Source organism: Oryctolagus cuniculus, chromosome 1 (genome assembly GCF_051225735.1).
Source record: "Oryctolagus cuniculus isolate XC-2025 breed Fujian yellow rabbit chromosome 1, ASM5122573v1, whole genome shotgun sequence".
In the NCBI taxonomy this organism is placed as follows: domain Eukaryota; kingdom Metazoa; phylum Chordata; class Mammalia; order Lagomorpha; family Leporidae; genus Oryctolagus; species Oryctolagus cuniculus.
In genome coordinates, this window is record NC_142867.1 from 218,784,521 (window position 1) to 218,804,636 (window position 20,116).

At 48.5% G+C, this 20,116-nt stretch overlaps 1 protein-coding gene across 11 annotated transcripts in view; it reads right to left on the minus strand.

The window, feature by feature from the left end:
* Positions 1-11,951: 11,951 nt before the first annotated feature.
* The window catches only part of TNC (tenascin C), a 95,596-nt gene continuing 87,431 nt past the window's right edge, over positions 11,952-20,116 (minus strand). For all 11 annotated transcript variants that reach the window (XM_089319840.1, XM_089319827.1, XM_008273390.5 and 8 more), the window contains 5 exons: positions 18,911-19,062; positions 18,028-18,124; positions 17,004-17,165; positions 14,178-14,341; positions 11,952-12,685 (listed from right to left, as the gene is read on the minus strand). In XM_089319840.1, the coding sequence (XP_089175966.1) occupies positions 12,575-12,685; positions 14,178-14,341; positions 17,004-17,165; positions 18,028-18,124; positions 18,911-19,062 (686 nt within the window). In that variant the 3' untranslated portion in view covers positions 11,952-12,574. The remainder of the gene's footprint in view (positions 12,686-14,177; positions 14,342-17,003; positions 17,166-18,027; positions 18,125-18,910; positions 19,063-20,116) is intronic.

The window sequence follows — 20,116 nt, forward strand, 5'->3', positions numbered from 1 at the left end:
AGCCAGGATCCACGAGCTGCTTCCGGGTCTCCCAAGCACTTGGGCCGTCTTCCATTGCTTTCCCAGGCACATTTGTACAATGCTAGATCAGAAGTGGAGCAGCCAGTACTCTACCAGCGCCATATGGACTGCCAACATCTTGGGAGAGGTTTAATCTGCTATGCCACATTGCTGGCCCCAGTTGGTGTCTTTTTCAAAGTGAGAATCCAAGTACAAGTTCATGTTTTTGGTATTCTTTTGTCTTACCTTTTTTGCAAAAAAAAAAAAAAATTGCAATGGTTTCTGGATTAAACAGAAAGGAAAACTGACCACTGGGAGGAAAAGAAGACCAGGCCAACAGAAGGAACTAAAGTGAATAAGTTATGCCACAGACCATGCCATGACAACTGGAAATAAGTGGCCAATGAATTTGTCCTCAATTTCCTAGCAGCTAAGGAAGCTGGAGAATGTGTTCAATGTCACATATTTTGCTTTCTGATGGCAGCATCAAATATTCACCCTGTCGCAAAAATAAGCTCTTTGGAGGTGGGAGAGGGGATCTGTTGCAGTAGCAATTTATTCTGTGGTAACCTTGGGTACAAATGCCTTTGAGTGCAGCTCTACTATGAAAGTCTGTTGAAGATGTGACCCCTACATTATCCTCTGGAAGACACAGGGACTTTGCTTTATGGAGCTCAGATATCAAAGTAGAAACCATTGTGTAAATGAGAGATGCATGCATGTATTGGCTGCTCTCACACTGAGCAGGGAGCTACTGAATTATTACATTTGGTTCTCTCCCCTGCCCCTGTTTCCTCCGTAAGCAGCTGCATAGCTGATGTCACTTGACATAACCTGTCTTAGCTTCCTCCTAAAAGAACTGACTGCATTCATGTTAGTTCCACCTATTGATCAGCCAATCAAATGGGTATTGATTGTTTTGTGTAAAGGAAGATTGCAGGGAAAAAAGGGGGGATTCACTGAACACCAACTGCATGCCAGACACCATCTGGGACACTTAATACACATTGCTGTGCTTGCTGCAATCATACAAGTTAGCACAGTACGGTACAGACAAGACTCATCATCAGCCGATTGGTCCTTTCATTGACTTAACCTAATGTTATCTTCCTTGCCTGGTGCTGCTGATGCAAAGAATGCTAAGAAATGTTTCCTGTTTCCAACCCACCCACAATCTGGTCGGGGAGACAATTCTCAAACTCAGTGCTCAAGTGCCTTATTATACCCAATCTCAAGGCTTAGTACTGAAAACAGGAATTATTTGATATCAGCAAGCTATCTGCATTCCAGTTGCATGCTCTTGGGAATTAAGTGTTGATGAGGGAGGAAGCTGAATGATGACATCACACCTTTCTTTACACTGAAAGTCTCCTTAATGGAGACCTTGTCTTTGAGCAAGACTCTTGTAGCTTCTAAGTGAAGTTTGGCTCTGGGCAATGTCTTGCAGAAATTGTCCTGACACAGATGATGAGACGCCCTGGCAACAGCTGCAGATTCTTTTCCATTGAGCATTTGCTTCAGAGAAACTAATTAAACTGAGAATTTTTAGAGGGTTTAGGGCTTTGTCAACTTGCAAGCGTGGATCCTCTCCAGCAAGTTCCTTGGGGGAAGGGCCCAGCCTGAGCAGAGAAACAGTGAGCATTTCTGTTTTTATTCTCTCCCCTGTCTCCCCAAGATACCACCTTCTGGTTCATGATAGCATTTGAATTTCCTGGTGCCTCAGCTCTTTTGGTTGCATTTGAAACTCAGGCTGGAGATGGAAAACCTGAGATGAACACATTTTCCACACTTCCTATGCAACAACTGGGTGAGCCAGAGGAGTAGAACTAGTGCATTTCATGGCTGGGTGAGGAGGGACATTCCAGTGCCATCTTACTTAACATCCTAGTGACACCGAGGAGTAGGAGTCTTCTAGCATCAGACACTCACTGCTTCTCTGACAGCCTGTTCATTCTTTGGATGGCTTTCATCACTTGAAGTTCTTCTTTCTTTGAGTGCACATTGTTCCCCTGGAGATCTCTCCCATTGGTCCTGTTCTTCTCTCTGTCACCAGGCAACATGAGCCTGTTCTCTCCTCTCTGCAGTGACCTTCATTGTCTTTGAGACAGAGATCACATCCTTACTCAAGATCCTATTTTTCCTCTTTCTGTCTTCTTACCGCCCTGGTGTTCTAAGTGTGCTCCCTTTCAAGGATGGCAAACACAGTAATCAGGCATCTACTAATTGAGTACCAGCCTCTTTTCTGGGCCTAATTGCAACCTCTGAATCTTTCCCAATATCTTCCAGTCGTTATGATAAATTGATTTATTAACAAAGGAATCTTAATTGTGCAACTACAATGTTCAAACCTCACACCCTGGGGCTGCAGCATTGGGCATGGCGGTGCCAACATAGCAGAGCAATCCATGCCCTGAGGGAATCTGTAGCCTGCTCTGAACAAACCAAGCATTGCACTGAGTTGAAGAGTTTTTTTGGAAAAAAATTATCAGTTGACTTGACAGGCACAGAGGCAGAGAGAGAGAGAGAGACAGAGAGAAAGACAGAGAGAGCATGCTCCCATCAGCTAGTTCATTTCCCCAACACCCAGAATGGCCAGGTCTGGGCTGAGGCTGAAGCTGGGAGCTGGAAATTCAACCTCGATCTCCCACATCAGTGGTAGAGCCCAAACACTTGAGTCATCCCTGCTGCCTTCCAGGGTGCCCATTGGTAGGAAGCTGGCGTTAGGTGCCAGGGCTGGTCCACTGACCTGAGTACCGAGATGTGGGACATGCACATCTTTTTTTTAAGATTTATTTATTTATTTGAAAGGCAGAGTCGCAGAGAGACAGACAGAGAGAGAGGTCTTCCATTCGCTGGTTCACTCCCCATATGGCTGCAATGGCCAGAGCTGAGCTGATCTGAAGCCAGGAGCTTCTTCCGAGTCTCCAACATGGGTGCAGGAGCCCAAGCATTTGGGCCACCTTCTACTGCTTTCCCAGACCATTAGCAGAGAGCTGGATCAGAAGTGGAGCAGCCAGGACTCGAACCGGCGCTCATTTGGGATGCCGGCACCGCAGGTGGTGGCTTCACCCACTACGTCACAGCACTGACCCCAGACATCCACATCTTAAATCCAGCTTCTCAACTGCCCACCTGAAGACTCTCTAGTATCTCTGAATTTGAAATGAGTGATATTTAAGGCGTATTTCCCCTCCAGCTACCCTGCTGGGTCTGTGTTCTGTAAGGTGATCCCAGTCCATTGGCCTGACCCTGTAGGGGATGTTGAATATTGGGGCTCTTGACAAAGCAGCTGCTTCGCTGATTCTTTCACTCACCTTGTTAGGTTTCTACTGTTGAGGGAATGGCGTGGGTGAGTGGGAACTGAATTCGAATCCACACTGATGATACCGTTGCTATGGGAAAATCACTTCCTCTCTGGGTTGGCTGTGAAATGCTGATCTGAGAATACAGCCAGCACTCAACAAGTTGGATAGCCAGTAATGAGTCCATGGACCTCTGGACTCTCCTCCTAGATGTGGTCCTCCATTGTGTGCTGGTTGAGAGACGGCAGGACTGGTCCTGTTGCAGGCACTGGAGATACAGCAGGGACACAGGTTCCTGTTGCCATGGAGTTGATTTCTAGAAAGGACCTGCATGAGTAAGTAACCAGTAGTGTTGGGAGGAAGCAGACCCCATATGGAGTAAAACAGGAGTAGTGGGCTGGGGAAGACCTGTGTGTGTGTGTGTGTGTGTGTGTGCAGGCGTGTGGGTTCTGCCTGGGTGGGCGTGCATGTGTGGGTAACTATGTAAGGTGTAAGGAAGTTCTCATGGAGAACATGACTTTGGGAGGTGCCTAAGGAAAGCGGGAATGTGGGCTGTGCATGTGCCAGGGCAAGGAACATTTCAGGCAAAGGGCTGGCAGTGGAGTGAGCCTCTGGCCTCCGAGCACCGTGAGAGAGGAGCTGTGGTCAGGGAAGAATGGGGTTGGCAGGGCGCTGCCACATCTCAGGCTTTCCTCTGAGCCAGAAGGCCAGCACTGGAGGGTTGAGCAGGGGAGTGAGGGATGGCTCAGGGTTGCACCAGGCTCTCACTACAGCTCGTGTGGTACAGACCCGCTCGAGGTGCTGGGAACACACACAAGGTTCTTGACTCTGTATTCCGTGACTCCCAAGTGCTCACGGTGATCCACAGGGATCAGCGCCTATGCCAGGCTTTACAGAGGAAGAGAAAACAAATCGCAGCAGCAGCAGCAGCAGCAGCAGCAGCAGCAGCAGGAGCAAGCTCACATCTTTAGAGGAGTCTCTCTCTGTGCTATGAAGGAAGCCCAGTGGGAAGGCGAGCAGGCGTCTTGCTGCTCAGAGGTCAGGGTCAAGCCAAAGGAACCACACAGACAACAGAGAATGTGCGGGCTTGGCCTTCACAACTCACAAGCAGGGAATTGTAAATACGAACAAATTAGCAATGGGGCATAGATTGCAGTGGAACTGTTAAACGTGCTGGGTTTTCTTGCAAAAAAAATTTTTTTTAACTTTTTTTAAAGATTTATTTATTTTTTGAAAGAATTACACAGAGAAGAGGAGAGGCAGAGAGAGAGAGAGAGAGAGGTCTTTCATCCATTGGTTCACTCCCCAACTGGCCGCAACAGCAGAAGCTGCACCAATCTAAAGCCAGGAGCCAGGAGCCTCTTCCAGGTCTCCCACACAGGTGCGGGACCCAAGGACTTGGGCCATCTTCTACTGCTTTCCCAGGCCATAGCAGAGAGCTGGGTTGGAAATGGAGCAGCCGGGATTTGAACCGGCACCCATATGGGATACCGGCACTGCACGCAGTGGCTTTAACCTGACTTTACCTGACAGCCCCGCAAAAATTTTTTTAAAAGATTTTATTTATTTATTTGAGAGGCAGAGTTACAGACAGAAGGAGAGACAGATAGAAAGGTCTTCACTCCCCAAATGGCTGCAATGGCCTGAGCTCAGATCTGAAGCCACGAGCCAGGAGCTTCTTCCAGCTCTCACACGTGGGTGTAGGGGCCCAAACACTTGGACCATCTTCTGCTGCTTTCCCAGGCCATTAACAGAAAGCTGGACTGGAAGAGGAGCAGCTGAGACACCAACTGGCACCCATATGGGATGTAAGCGCTGCAGGTGGAGGCTTAGCCAACCAAGCCATGATGCCAGTCCCCCTTGTAGAATTTGGATGAGGATTGGACATGGTGGGGAGATGAAACATTCCCTCCCCATGTTTCTTTTCCCTGTCTGCCACCCAGTACACATGTTCAAGAGGTAATATGTGGGAGGGTTTGGGGCTGCCGGCCAGAGGTTTTATGCAGCAGGTGGAGCTGGAGACCAGGAAAGGAGTTTGCCACGTTCCTCCTGGCCTCCAGGCTGTTTCAACCACTTATGGAGAGAAAGACTGGAGCAGAAATGATGAATTGTTTTCTCAAAGGTATCTGTAACCTGGGAGCTCCAGTGGCATCAGCCCCACCCATAGCCACAAGTCACCAGGGGCATTTGAGGGTCATGCATTTTTAAAGCCTGGTGGAGACTGCCACCTGCTGGCTGACTTGAGGATTTTACCCAGTTGCTCCGCTTTTCTGAATCTCAAGAGAAGCCCGTCTTGCCAGCATTATCTTCAGACCAGTGCTACCATTGTCTCTTTTAAATGATCACAAATTTTTGCCATGGCAGGTATTTTTCACTTACATTCTAAGGTAAACTAAGGAAGAACTAAGTGACTAGGCCAAGATGATACTGTAATTCTAAAGACGTGGAACTCAAGGTTAGCTCTTGCTACAAATATGAATTTTTTTAAAACTAAAGATTTATTCATTTGAAAGGCAGAGAGAGAGAGAGAGAGAGAGAGATTGATTGATTGATTCTATCTCCTGGTTCACTCCCCAAATGCCCACATCAACCTGGCCTGAGCCAGGCCAAAGCCAGGAGCCGGGAACTCCAAGTGTGTCTCCCGCATGGGTGGCAAAGGCCCAAGTGCTTGAACCACAATCTATTGCCTCCCAGGCACATTAGCAAGAAGCTGCATCTGAAGCAGAACAGCTGGGACTCAAACTGGCACTCTGAAATGGGACGCTAGCATTGGAGGCAGTGGCTAAACCCACTGTGCACAATGCCAGCCCTAAGATGATTACTTCAAAGAAGCTGTAATGGCCACATTTGCTTTGCCAACTGTAGAGTGTGTTGGGAACCCGGAAATGGCAGATTGCAAAGTGTCCTAAATGGCGAATGGATAAGGAGTAAATACACAACCGATGTCCCTTGGGGCAGTGTGGCTGTGCTCAGAGGACCCGGGGTTGAGTCCCGGCTCTGGCCCCCAGAGGCTGAGCAGACCTGGGGGAAGTCATTTCATTTCTCTGAGACACAACTCCTTTAACTGTAGTTGCAAAGGTGCTGGGCAAATGCAGGAGCTTATTGTTTTATAAAACACTGAACTCTGTTTTCCAATCCTGGAGGGGTTGGAGTGGTTCTCTAGAGAACCTTTTCCTGCCTGCTTTCTAGAGATTCCTCTGTGCAATGCCTTGGGAAGGAAGGAGGACCGGGAGAGTGAGCCCTCTGCTGGCCATGAAAATACCCCGGTTGTGTGCAAGAACTGAGCTCTCTGCACCCTGCCCCACTGAAGCTGGAGAACTCAGATGGGGCAAATGCCTAAGTGGGGGAGTGTGCTTTGAAAGAGCTGCCCTGGGAGGACACCCAGCCTTTCGGGCTAGGCCCTGTCACCCCCTTCACCTGTGCTGCCCACTACTGTCACCCTTTGGCAGCAATCACAGATTTGACCTTGGCATTGGTACCTGGCCCTGTGCTAATCAGGGTCACCTCGGAGGAGCCTCCCCGAATCCTCCAGCTGCCCAAGCTGGGTTCCCTGGAGCCTGCCCCAGTGCCCCAGAACCCTGCAGCTCTGCCCCCCTCCCCTAGCAAGGTTAACTTCACCAAAACTGACCTCCATGCCAAGGAAGAGTGCCCTCTAGGGACTGGGGCAGCTCAGAACAGGGCTGTGGACGTGGAGGCGCTCACAGGGGTCCCAAAACCTCATGAGCTTCGCCTTCTGAATATCCCCCAGAACCATGTGCTCTGTCTTCCTGGCCCACTCAGCCAGACTCCAAAACCTTCGGCTGGACTCCTGCAGGCATCTCCTCTGGCAGTTTTCCTACCTCATCTCCCAGCCCTGATCTAAAGTGCAACAGAAGATGGCCGTGTTGCTCCCCTGCTCAACACTCCTTAGCAGCTTTCCACTGCATTTAAGGGAAGCATCCAAGTCTTACTGTGACCTCAGAAGACCTGCACAGCCAAGTTCTGCCAGCCACAGCAGCCTCATCCTCCAGGTCCCCACCTCCTGTTTCCCCTACGGCTTTTGCTGTGCACAGCCTGGCAGCTTTGCATCCGTGGGGTTGCTCTGCCCTCAGCCTTTTGCCTCTCCCACCTCCTACACCCGGTGAACTTGTACTTGTCGTTGAGATCTCGGTTCCAATACTGCTTCTCCAGGGAAGCCTTTGCGATCAGGTCCCCCATTAGACTTCATAGCGCTGTTGTACTTGCTCCTGGGGCACCGTGCTCAGTTTGTGTTTATCCATCTGCTGGTCTGACCCTGCGGCTGTTCCAAGTCTCTTCCTGGCATGGAGGCTGCACCAGGGTAGGGACCATGGCTATTTTGTTCCCTTTGTCCTGGGTATAAGGTGGTGGGTGGAGTACTCAATACTTATTTTTAAATGAAATGAGAAGTGAGAACCTTAGGGAAGACCCATCAGCGTGGTCTATCAGGGGTTCTACAGATTCTTTGGGCTTAGGCAATGTATGGTGGGAAGGATGACAGGTTGGCTGGGACTAGATGCAAAGGAATGGAGGGAGGTGGAAGTCCCGGATGGCTGGGTGTGGCTTAGGCCACAGGAGGCTCAGTAAGGGGAAACCGGCAATATTTCACTCCCTTGAGAGCACAGCCAGCCAGGATACTCTAGAGGAGGAGCAAGATGACCTAGGATCTGACCATAATCTATTGCCAAATCACTGTGGTTCCTGGGGCAACCCCGATTCTTGCCTGGACTTAGATTTCCCCATTTGGATGAGAACAACGATCACCTATTCAATACAGCAGACATGAACTACATTGTCCCTTCCTCCTTCCTCTGCCCTGCTTCGGGTCCGGCCTCCACAGCTCCTTCTCCTACCTTTTCCCTTTCTCTGCAGAGCTTCTTACATTTGCAAAGCCCATTTGATTCACTTCTGTGTCATGTTCATCACTCAGTATTCCTTGTTAGAACGTAAGTTCCCCCGTAGTGGGGGTCTTGGTCCTTTTGTTCCCTGTTGAACCTCTTCTGTGTGAGGCGTGTTGGGCAAGCACTTGTTACATGAATGAAGTGCTGTTCTCAGTGGAGCATGGTGTGTTGAAGTAAGGGAGATGTCTGGACTGCAAAGGACTTGGATTTGGGCACAGGCAGGTGGTCTAGCAATTAAGATGCTGGCTAACATGTCTACATTTCCTATCAGAGTGCCTGGGTTCCAGTCTTGGCTCTATTTCCAATTCCAGCTTCTTGCTAATGTGCATCCTGGCATGGAGCAGGGATGGTTCAGTTTTCAGGTGCTTGCCACCTGCATGGGAGTCCCCGATTAAGTTCCTGGCTCCTGGCTTCAGCTCTGTCCAACCCCGGCTGTTTTAGGCATTTGAGAAGTGAACTGGTGGATGGGGCTCTCTGTCTGTCCCCCAGTCTCTCAGCCACTGAAACAAGTAAATAAATAAAATGAAAATGAAACAAACTTGAATTTTGGAATTAGGCAACATGGCTTTTAGTCTTGTCAAGTCACCTGGTCTTTATGAGGCTCTGTTTCCTACGATGCTCAGATGACTTTGAACATCGAAACGCCAAGCAGAGTGCCAGGTGTGCAGGAAAGCTGATGAATGTGAGGGGCTCCTGGTCCAGGTGAGGAGAGTACCAGTCAAAGCATTTGGCTGCAAGCATCAGAAATCAGCTGAGACTACCCAAGCTGAAAAGGGGTTTTCTGGAAGGATTTGGGGTGTCATAAAATTTGGTGGAAGTTTGGAGATGCAGGCTCAGAAATTTCTCAGGCACCAAAGGAGGCCAGGTCACAGGAGTCATCAGCCAGAGTGCCTTTGTCCCTGCTGAAAATTATTGTCCCTTGAGATGAAGATGCTGCTGTCCCCTGCCACAAGGGCTGGTCACAGAACCCACTGATGCAGGGCCCGTGGGCAAGTCAGGCTCCTGTGTGCTTTGTTTTGCATTCCTTGCTCGAAGTTACAGGTCCCTCTGTGGGTACCCAACTGGTGAAGCCCTAGTTCAGTGCCCATACCCTGGCTGCCCTGGAAGGAGGAAAGAGCCTTCCCCCTGGGACTTTTACAGTGGGAAGCAAGGTCTCACCAGATGAGAAATTCTCAAATTCTGGGAAACCACTAGATACCCAATGGCTGCCACAGGGAATAGACGGGCTTGGAATAGACAGGAGAATGGATAAGGCAGGCAGGCACCAGGTGCCCAGGCATTCCCAAGAGCCTGTCAGGGTCTGTGAGAAGACTTTAAGTTGAGGGACTCCTTCCAAAGGTGTTGGCGGTATGGAGGACACAAGGGCTGGCACAGCTTCCCATACCTAGCAACAGCTGGGGTGCAGAGACCGCTCCCAGGCCAGAAGGGACAGGTGGGGAGAGCCATTATCTGAAACCGGAAGACAGGTTGGTGTGGGGAGGGACACAACTAGCAGTCACTGTGCCCCTCTAATGGTGGACACTGCTCACAGGGATGCCGTGGAAATGGCCAGGAAGTACATGCCTGACTCCCCTCCACTGCCTGTCTCCCCGGTTCAGTGTCCTACTGGCATTTTCATAACCAGTGGGAACCCTGGGAGCACTGATGTATGTAATTCACATGGGGTGGCCCTGAAGGGTACAGAGCTTAAAGAGGAGGGGAGAAAAGATGGGGGCGGGGGCTGGGGAGGAACAGATCGTACATACTGGAAATGAATTCTCAATGGAGGTGGTTTGGCTGCCTCGGGGGGGAGGGGGGGTGCAGAGAGTGACCTGGACCTGGAGGGTATGATGGAACTTGAAGAAACTTTTCCAGACGAAGGAAGTGGTCTGAACTAGCTGGGGAGTCTGGGACCAAATCTGTTTGAGAAACGATGAGCTCACACTTTCAACTTGATGGGAGAGCTTGGACTTCTGTGGCTTCATACCCTTGGGTCTCCATTTGGGGCCATCTGCCACCCTCCTGTTTGATGAGGCTTTGTCAGCAGCCAGAATCTGGGGAGCAACTTGATAGCCGAGGTGTCTACAATTCTGCAGAGAGGGTAAGAGTTGGGCTTAGGGACTCCGGAGTCTGCAGCCTGGAGAGAGTTAAGTCTCCCACTTGAGGCTTGGTTGTTACAGGGGGCCCATTTGTTTGGGTTTCGGCAGCCAGGAGAGTGTTGCTATGGCGGAACTGCAAGCAACAGGTCTCAGGGTCTGGAACAGCGAATTGTGTATCTAACAAGACAGCATTTATTAAAGCAAGATAAACTCCACACTGAAGGATCTGGCTGGAGCTGCAAATTCCTCTGATCATCGCTTCTGAGACCTCGCATTCCATTTGAATGAGGCCCATCAGCACAAATATTTCCATTAAATTAATCAATTTGCTGCAAGCCCATCGGCGAATGAACTGGGAATTGTTCCATGAACTAATGTGCTCCTGGTGGTTGTGCCTCACTGTGGTTGCTGGGTGCCAACAGATCTGCTATTACTGGATATGCTGAGGCTGGAAACACTGGGCTCTCTTCCTTATTGGGGACTTTAGTGTAAAGGGCAAGAGATATTTCTAACAGACATTGCTTCTAAGAAATCAGGACTGTAGGGGGCCTGATGAGGGATCCTGGTGAACGTCCCCCACAGCCCTCAGTATGAAACCTGCCCTCAATCCCCATGGCACACAGGTCCTCAGCAAGGCGAGATCTTCGTCAACGGCCTGGGAGACAGCAGGTGCATTGGAGCCAGGAGGCACGGGACCTAAATCTTTACCCTGTTATTAATCAGGCGAGTACTCACAGCCAAGTTGATGTATTTCTATGAACCCCAGTCCATCCTATATAAAATGATAGCAGTAACAGCCAATACTTAGTTTAGAATTAATTAATGTAAAACAGCATGCTACAGGCCTTATATAGATGGCGTATTTAAATTTTACAGAAAGAATGTGATCCTCAGAAGAGGAAACTGAGGCAGGGAGAGATTAGGGAAAAGGGTGGCGTCAAGGCATGAACTCAGGCAGCCTGACAATAATCCTCACCTCAGGTTACATCTTAGTATTTCAAGGAGGTTGCATCAGAAAATGGGTATAACAGCAAGTTTTATTTTAAAAATTGCTTAATTTATTTATTTTGTTCATTTGAAAGGGAGGAAGGGACGGAGAGAGGAGGAGGAGGAAGAAGAAGCAGAAGAAGAAGAAGAGAGAGTCTTTATTCTGTTGATTCATTCCCTAAATGCTTGCAATGGCCAGGGCTGAGCTAGGCTGAAGCCAGGAGCTAGGAATTCAATCCCGGTCTCCCACATCAGGGGCAGGAATACTGCTAATTGAGTTATAACCTGCTATCTTCCAAGAGTGTTCATTGGTAGGAAGCTGCAATCAGAAGCGGAGCTGGGACTCGAATACAGGCAACTCCAGTGTGGGATGTGGGCATCCCAAGTGGCATCGGAACACTTGTGCCAAATGCCCTCCTCTAAAAGCATATTTTAAAACATAAACTATTATTCTAAGAAATGCTGAGCAAGAAGCTGAATCTTAAGTTATAAGCTGTATTCCAACCTCTTCCCCATAAATATTTTTCTCTCTCCCAGCCTATAGTCTCCTATTTCTCCTGTCCCTCCCAAAGGACCATAACCCCCCCCCCCCCATCTCATCTTTCTAGCATTCCTGCTTTTATTCAAATGCATTGGCTTTGGTGGAATTTCAGACTCAACCATGAAAGGCAAAATAACAGCCATACTCAAAAGTACTTGTGCTTTTATTAAAAAAAAAAATACAACCAGGTACTGTCCAGATGTGTTTTGAAAGGAATATTTCCTTAAAAATCCTTAGTTTGCATCACCATCATCATTATTATATTAATAATATTAATCATATCCTTGAAATCAAAACAGTATTGCTTTTCTGGTTTCTGTTGTATGAAATGTAAAAAAATGGATGGGGGAGGGGTGGCAGCTTCCAATGACACACATTTAATTTTTGCTAACAAAAATAATGATAATTAATTATACAGCTTTGTGTAAAATACGGCTTGTTCTAAAATAAACTACCATTGTACAACCCACCCCTCTCCCATTCCCAGAATCACCCAAGAGAAGTAAAAACGGTTGTGTTGTTCACTGGCAGATTCTTGCTGAATCCACCAACAGAACAGAAACCTGCTGGAGGCTGTGGTCTTTGGTGTGGAGGAAGGAATCGCAGAGTGGGTGATACCAGTGCATCGATGCTCCGTCGTCAGCTGGGACTCTTGCCAAAGGCCGCAGTGTGGCTGACCTGGTGGTTGGACCGGCGGTATTGATGCTTTGGTAAACTTCTTTCCATTCTCTGGGCTCTACTCCTCTCTCTCCCAGCTGTCCCTGGAAGTCACGCCCGTTTGCGCCTGCCTTCGAGATTCCGGAAGTTGCTGGGTCTCAGCTTCATCTCAGCAAACTGGATTGAGTATTCGTGGCCTTTCCAGTGGAACCAGTTAACCCCCTGTAAGAAAGAGCAGGCTTGTGTTGGGACGGGGATGGGCGACAGAGAGGGTAAGATGCTTTACAGTGGCCCGAGCAGAGCCAGAGCTGGGACCGAGCTCCTGTGACTCCTGTGTGCCCTTCTACGTCATCCATGGAAGGATGGGAAAAGACATGTAGCTTTTTTGTTTGTTGTAGAAGGCCTCTGGAACAGGGGGAACAGGGCAATAAAGGGTGACAATGGAATAAACTCCCAGGGGAAGTGTTATTCAAGCAGCCCAAGAAGATGGAAACACCAGTGGACTGGTTTCGAGAGATGTCTTAACTCTTGCCTTCTCCGTCACAGGAGCCTGAGAAACCATGCTGTGATTCTCTCACGTGGTGAAGAGAACATGAGACGGAGAAGGTGAGAGTGTGCTGAGAAGGATCAGCCATGATGTCAAGGTCAGATCAACATTTCAGGTCACAGGTGTTATTTGCTAGCAGTCACCCCAGGTATAAACACAAGTCTCAAAGTGACTGGTAACCGAGAACAGCAGCTTCCAACATCTGCTGCCAGTCGGAAGTCACCACTGGAGCCTACGGAAAGAAAAAAAGCACACAAACCACAAGAGAACAGCACACATAAACAAGGTGAGATGCTGCAGCCCACCTGAGATTGTAGCCTCAGAATCGCTGGGGCTGTCAGATTTAACTGGACCTTGGCGTTTTTATAAAGCCCCTGGGATCCTGAAGAGCAGCACGGGCAAGAATCATTGAGGTCCAGGGACCAATGCGGCATGGCCCTGTGAGAACCTCCACCCCTTCTCCCTGGAATGCGGACAAGCCTCGGAAAAGGGACGAGGGCAGGGACTTGGTCCTGGCTCAGTAGCTGGCTCTACTTGACTTTATCTGCCTTTCCGGCCCATGCAGGTGCAGGCAGATCTCAGTGTGGGGTGGATTATAGGATTTGTTCTCATCACCTGTTTTTTTTTAAAGGGAACCTCCAAAGTCTGCCTCTGTGACTCCTGAAGTTGGGGAACAGTTATATGTGGCTTAGGATTGCCCCAGGGACTGAAACTGGGGAGACTTGACTCTGCTTCTAATTTCTCTCTGTGATCCAAGGAATGTCACCTTTCTGTGGGTCTCGGTACCTTAAAAAAAATCCGTGGACTTCATTTTAAGGTATTCTTGGGGTTCTGAAGCTACATCTGGGCCAGGGCACCTCCAGGCTCTGCATCATCCCTGCTTTAGCCTCATGTGAGGGTTCAGAGATTTTGCTTGACGATAGCTTTTTGAATTCTACCAGGGGTTCTCCCTGGGATCTCCAAGAGTCAACATGTACCATTCCTCTTTTACCCAATCTGCAGGGCCACTGAGATTTCTTGTAGTGTTGGGAGAAGCACATTGCCCTTGTTGTGTCTCTGAGGTTGTGCCTTTTAATCCCAGCCAGCGTGGAGGGGCTGAGTTGCCCTTCCCCAGTCCCCAGTCCCTTCCCAAGCCTTGCCCGCCCAGGGCCCGCACGGTCCTCTCACCTGACTGTGGTTGTTGTCCCCGTATCTGCCCATCAGGTTGACACGGTGGCAGTTCTTGTACCAGAAAGCCCCCTTGTAGGACAGGGCACAGTTGGTGATGGCTGAGTCTGTGTCCTTGTCGAAGGTGGAGAAGGACCTGCCATTGTGGTATGCCATGGAGTCCCCTGGGAGAGAGTGAGAGAAAGGAGATGTGGATCAGAGAGATCCCAGCTGGAATCTCAGAAGGGCAGTGCCAAGGTGAAAACAACGGGGTCCTTCAACGCTGGCCTTCGAGTCACGATTGAACGCAGGGCTGGGCAGGGCATGAGCATCACACCCAGGGCTCATTTCTGATAGAGGCAGCATGAAGTGGAAGAAAGAAGCCTGCAGGTTGGGGCCGGCGCCATGGCTCACTTGGTTAATCCTCTGCCTGCAGCGCTGGCAACCCATATGGGCACCGGGTTCTGGTCCCGGTTGCTCGTCTTCCAGTCCAGCTCTCTGCTGTGGCCTGGGAGTGCAGTGGAGGATGGCCCAAGTGCTTGGGCCCCTGCACCTGCATGGGAGATCAGGAAGAAGCACCTGGCTCCTGGCTTCAGATCAGCGCAGCGCTGACTGTAGCGGCCATTTGGGGAGTGAACCAATGGGAACAGACCTTTCTCTCTGTCTGTCTCTCTCACTGTCTACTCTACCTGTCAAAAAAAAAAAAAAAAAAAAAAAAAAAAAAAAAGCCTGAAGGTGGCTGTAGGTGGCTTTCGAAGGCTCAGCCCCCAGTTCCAGTTCAATTACTCATTAGCCTTTGTGACCTTGCACAAGTTACGCCTCTAGCTTGCTCTCAGTTTTCTCACCTATAAAATGGTACTAGCAAGTACAGTCTATTCTACCTCCCAGGGCTGCTGTGACACTGGACATGAAGGTGCCCTGTATAAACACTGAGAGTGGTGTGCAATTAGTTATTATGAATGTAGTTTTTAAAATGATTTTTCTGCATTCCTTTTATATAAAAATCCTCAGAGAATAAGGTGAAACATCTGCATTTAATAATGCTTCCCTCACAGACAAGTATTTATAGCCATACTTATAATTAAGCCCTTTCAAGATTTAGATGTTGCCCAACAGTCTGTGTAACATTCAGTTATATCTTTGAAGTGTTTATCAGACCAATGTTCTCTTATTTTTAGACAAAAAGCTCATTTATAGATCACACTATCTGGGACTCTAGGTTGTAATTTGGTATATTGAATAGGAGGAGTGATTCAGTGCCATTTCTTTTGGTGACCCCTCACTCCCACCCAGGGCCAAGTGCGGTATCCCCCCAAAAATCAAGATGCTGAGGAATTCTACCCTGATACTTCACAGCAAGTTATCAAAGGAACCTGGGCACCTGTTGGACTGATGAGCAAGAGAATGGCAGGCAGAACAAGAGAAGGGAGAGGAAACAGGAGGCCAGGCACAGAGAAATGCAGGCCTCCTAGGGTTGTCCTGCTAATGCGAATTACTAAGGCTCCTCTGACATTGGAAATACAAACAGAGATGGACTGGGGCCACATTCCTCCTGCTGGGTGACTTTCTCTGCATGTAACAATATCCTTCTCGCCTGAAGGCAGCTCCAGCTGAGGAAATGTCAGAATTCTTTGAGGAATGCAAGAAGGAAAACCAAACTTGCCCCTGGGTATCTCCCTTTGTGACCACCAAACTCCCATCTCAAGAGAGCTTTGTGCCTCCCTTAGATGGGAGCCTGTCTTTTGGCAACCCCTCATCCAGGGATTCTTCCATTTATGGGTGTTTTCTTTCAGGGCTTAGAGAGGTTGGAAATGTGCCATAGTATCTGTCTCTTATGTTTTCGTAAACATGAACAAAAGCCACTCAAAGTGGGCATGGGTGGTCCCCGCTCTCACCCCTGTTTCCTCTTTGTTGCCAAGAGCAGGGCTGCTCAAAGTTCTCTGCAGGCACCTGCATTGCCTTCGTGAGTTGCTTCACCTTGGGCAAGTCCACAAGCTTTCCTGGGCCTGCTTCTTTGAGTGTAAGCTAGCAGGACCTTCCTGAAATAATCTTCTTGAGGAATAAGCAGAGATAATGCAGGTGAAATGCTACCTAAGAGGCTGCTCCCCAGAAGGCCTTACCACTGGGCCCTTATTTCTTTCTCCTTATTTCTTTATTTTCCTTATTTCCTTTTTCCTTATTTCTTTCTCCTCTAACGTGGAACCAGAAAACCACACAAGAGGCCATTTCAAGCCAAAGAAATCTTCAAAACCTGGACTAGGATTATGAACCAGACAAGGAATGAAAGGGCCCGTTGGGAGTAGGGAGCATCTGGTCATAGTGTCTGCAGGCTGAGTTGTATGACCTGCATGGCAAGGGTATCTTAGAAGAGAGTCAAGTAGTGAGGTGATGGAGTAGAGTGTTTGCTACTCAAAGCGTGGTTTATACCGCAGCAACAGCAGCAGCACCAGAAATGTAGCAGCACAAGTAATGTAGCATCCTGGCCTCACTCCACACTGGTCATATGCCCATAATAAATTGAGATGTCCTGGATTAGCTGAATATTAAAGACCCCAAGATACTGGTTTTCCAATTCTATATAATGGACATTCATAAATGGATACCAAAGACACAGATTTTGAATGAAGGTAGTTATAAATTTATCTTGGTTGGCCTGATTCCCAACGACCCTATGTCTATTTCCTATCACCTGCCTAACCCTTTCAATTACAGCTCTTCTGCATTAGCACCTACTAGGTATTCAAATATTTGTTGACTGAATGAAGGAAGGAGAAGAGGAAGTAGCAGAAGACACCAGCCAGGTTTCTGTGGTTTTGGAGGCTCTGAGTGTGGCTGCCCTGTACCTACCTGCTGTCCCACTGTAGCCCTCCACCCTCAGCCGATAGCGAGTCTTGGCATCTCCCACGCTGAACTTGTCGTAGACGGCAAAGGCTGTCTCCCCATGGTCTTTCAGGTCCACTCGCAGCTCATATTGCCCCTGGGCTGTGATTTTGCTGAGGTTGTCCAGACCTGTGGATGACAGGCAAGGGTTGCTGAGAAGCCAAAGTGACCCAAGCCATTGATTTTATTGTACCCTGTAAGAGCTGCAGGTGGTGTACTTGAAAGAGGTTCCCATCACACAGACTTGGGCTTAAAACTTGGTTTGTTCCTTACGGATACAACATCAAGTAAATACAGATGATGTTTTTGAACTTCAGGTAAAATTGGGTTGACATTTTTGTTATTCCAACAGCCTAGAGTATTGAGAAGATCAAAGGGGATAAGGTGATCAAAGCATCTTTTAAACTCTAAAGCTCCTTACACATACAAGGCAATGGGTGATAAAGGCAGAAGTAGAAATACAAGGCAATGTGTGATAAAGGCAATGGCGCACAGAACAATGCTCCATGTAGATGGTTATTGGAAAAAGTGAGTGGAGTAGATGGACAAGTAGACAGATGATGGCTGAATCATTCTTCAAATGCTCACAATGTTTGGGTCTAGACCAGGGAGTCAGCAAATCAACCCAGGTCTCCCATGAGGGAGCCATCACCTGGTACTCCTCAGGGTGCACATCAGTAGGAAACTAGCATCAGGAGCAGAGCTGGGACTTGAACCAAAGTACTCTGACATAGAACGTGCACCTCTTACTCACTGTGCCAAACACCCACCCCTAGGTTGGCCTGGAGGTTGGATTTCCCTTGAGCAGGGTTTTATTTGAAAGATCCTCAGCCATTTAAATAGTCTTTTCCATTGAGAGTCTGGTGGTCTGCCTACTACCAGATCTTTTCCCCTCCTAGTTCATTTCCCCCATGGGTCACTGTGGGTTAGGAAGAATGACAAGGAGGGCAGAAAGGGATATTTCAGATTCAGAAGTGCAGGGATGCAGTACCAAGCCAGAATTCTTCTCTGCGGTCCCCAAACCCAGCAGCGTAGGCCTTCCAGTTTCGGTAGAAGTCCTCACGGCCATTTTTGCGTCTCAGGAACACCTAGGAACATAATCAATGAACCTGGATGTGCTTAGGTTATCGAGAGAAATAGCAGGCAACTTCCTGAGAGGAAGAAACATGGGACTGAGGACACAGGACCTGTTCACAGCTTTGTCCATCACTAATTTGCCCTGTGACTTTGGGTAAGCCACTTTCTCTCTCTAAACCTTGGTGATCTCACCTGAAAAAACATGAACTTAACAAACTCCCCAGCATGAGGTGATAGTGATATGTCACCATAGGCTCATTCCTTGTGGCAAACACGCCACTCTGGAGCAGGAAGTAGATGGTGGGAGACCCCGTGTATGGTGTGGGGACAGGAAGTATCAGGGAACTCTCTGCTTTCTGATCAATTTCAAAATGAACCTAAAACTATTCTGAAAAAAAAAAATAAAGTTTATCAATTAGAAAAAAATCCTACCCAGTTTGTAGGGTAGTGGGGTTGAATTTATTCCTGGAAAACTACTAACACGGTGACTGGAAGCCAGTAGATGCTCAGCCTGTGCCAATGAACACAACTCATGGTTTTGATGAGCCCTGTCATTTATATATCATAGAGTTGGATGCAGGTCAGGTGAAATAAATTATAAGGAAATTACTTTTATATATCCCCAGCTTCTTTCCTATTCCCGAGTACCTCTATGTGACAGGTGCTCTCTTGCAAAACCTCAGGTACATCGGTGTTAGAGTTCTTTGGGAGAGGGAAAACCCCTCCTCCATCCCCTGCTGGGCCCTCTCTGCCCATTCTCCAGCCCTGAGAATTCTGGAGTCCAAGGTGATACTCACAATCCATCCACCCCCATCAGAGGTCATGTCACAGTAGACTTCCAGTGCCTGGGCCTTGTCACCATTCAGGTAAATTGTGTACAGGCCAGATGTTGTGTCTCCATTCAGCATTGCCTGAGAGCAGTCCCTGGGGAATGGGTACAGGAGTCCAACTGCAAGATAAGGAGAAAAAACAAAGCTCAGAGCAGGGGGAATGGGCTAAGAGCTTCCCTATTGCAGCCCAGCGATTTACTGGCTACACTCCCACGGGTAAGCAAATTGGCCTCTCTGAGTCTCTGTTCCCTCATATGTAAGATGGGGATAAAATCGACCTTGGAGGTACTGTGAGGATTAGAGGTTATGGACATAAGGGAACCAATTTGAGCCCTTATAATGATGGAAGTCATCCATTGGTAGAAGAGCAGGGCTTCTGTGAAGGGGACGTGTCACGTTAACCTGGACCTGCCTGAAGCAGCCAAGTAGCACCTGATGGACATCCAGGTACCGGCCAGGTGAGTAACTCAACCACGGATCAGGGGACCTTAATTAGGGTGCAAGTTGCTTTGAGTGTCTGACCAAAGCTTTGGCTCTTTCAGCCCCTCAGACAAATATATTTCAACCCACAACACACATCTTAGCCTCTTTAGATTATTCTAAGACAAGGGCTCCAGTCTTGAACCTGCCACTGATTGGCTGTGTGGCACTGAAGAGGTCATTTAACTGATCTGAGGCTGGGAATCCAAGGGCGATAAACCAAGAATGCCTGGGACGTTCCAAGTACAGCAATGTGATACAAAAAAATACACACTTGATAGAAAGGGGCCATCTTTGGGCTGTGCTTAGTTGAGGGCTGGAGAAGTGATGGTCATGAGTTCTTTATTTCTGATCTAACACCATCCCCTGATGTGCATCCATTTCCTTGCCTTGAGGTTGAATCAGGAGCTGTTTTCTTATTTATTTCACAGCCCTAGTCTTAAAATTCCTTTAGGACACACTTCTATTTTGTGCTCTAAGCACCTGACCTAAGATTGGCACAGAGGATACATCCTCTTCTGTCTAGTGAAATGTGAAGGGTGGGGCATTGCTGGGGTGCACTCAAGGTATCCTGGTTCAGGGCTTTCCAAAGGGGAGCTCCTCCCTTCCTCATGAGTGGATGCCGTCTCTCAGCAGCAGAACAACTTGCCTGCTGGCTACTTGCAGGGGTTACTCAGGGGCAGGAGCAGGGTA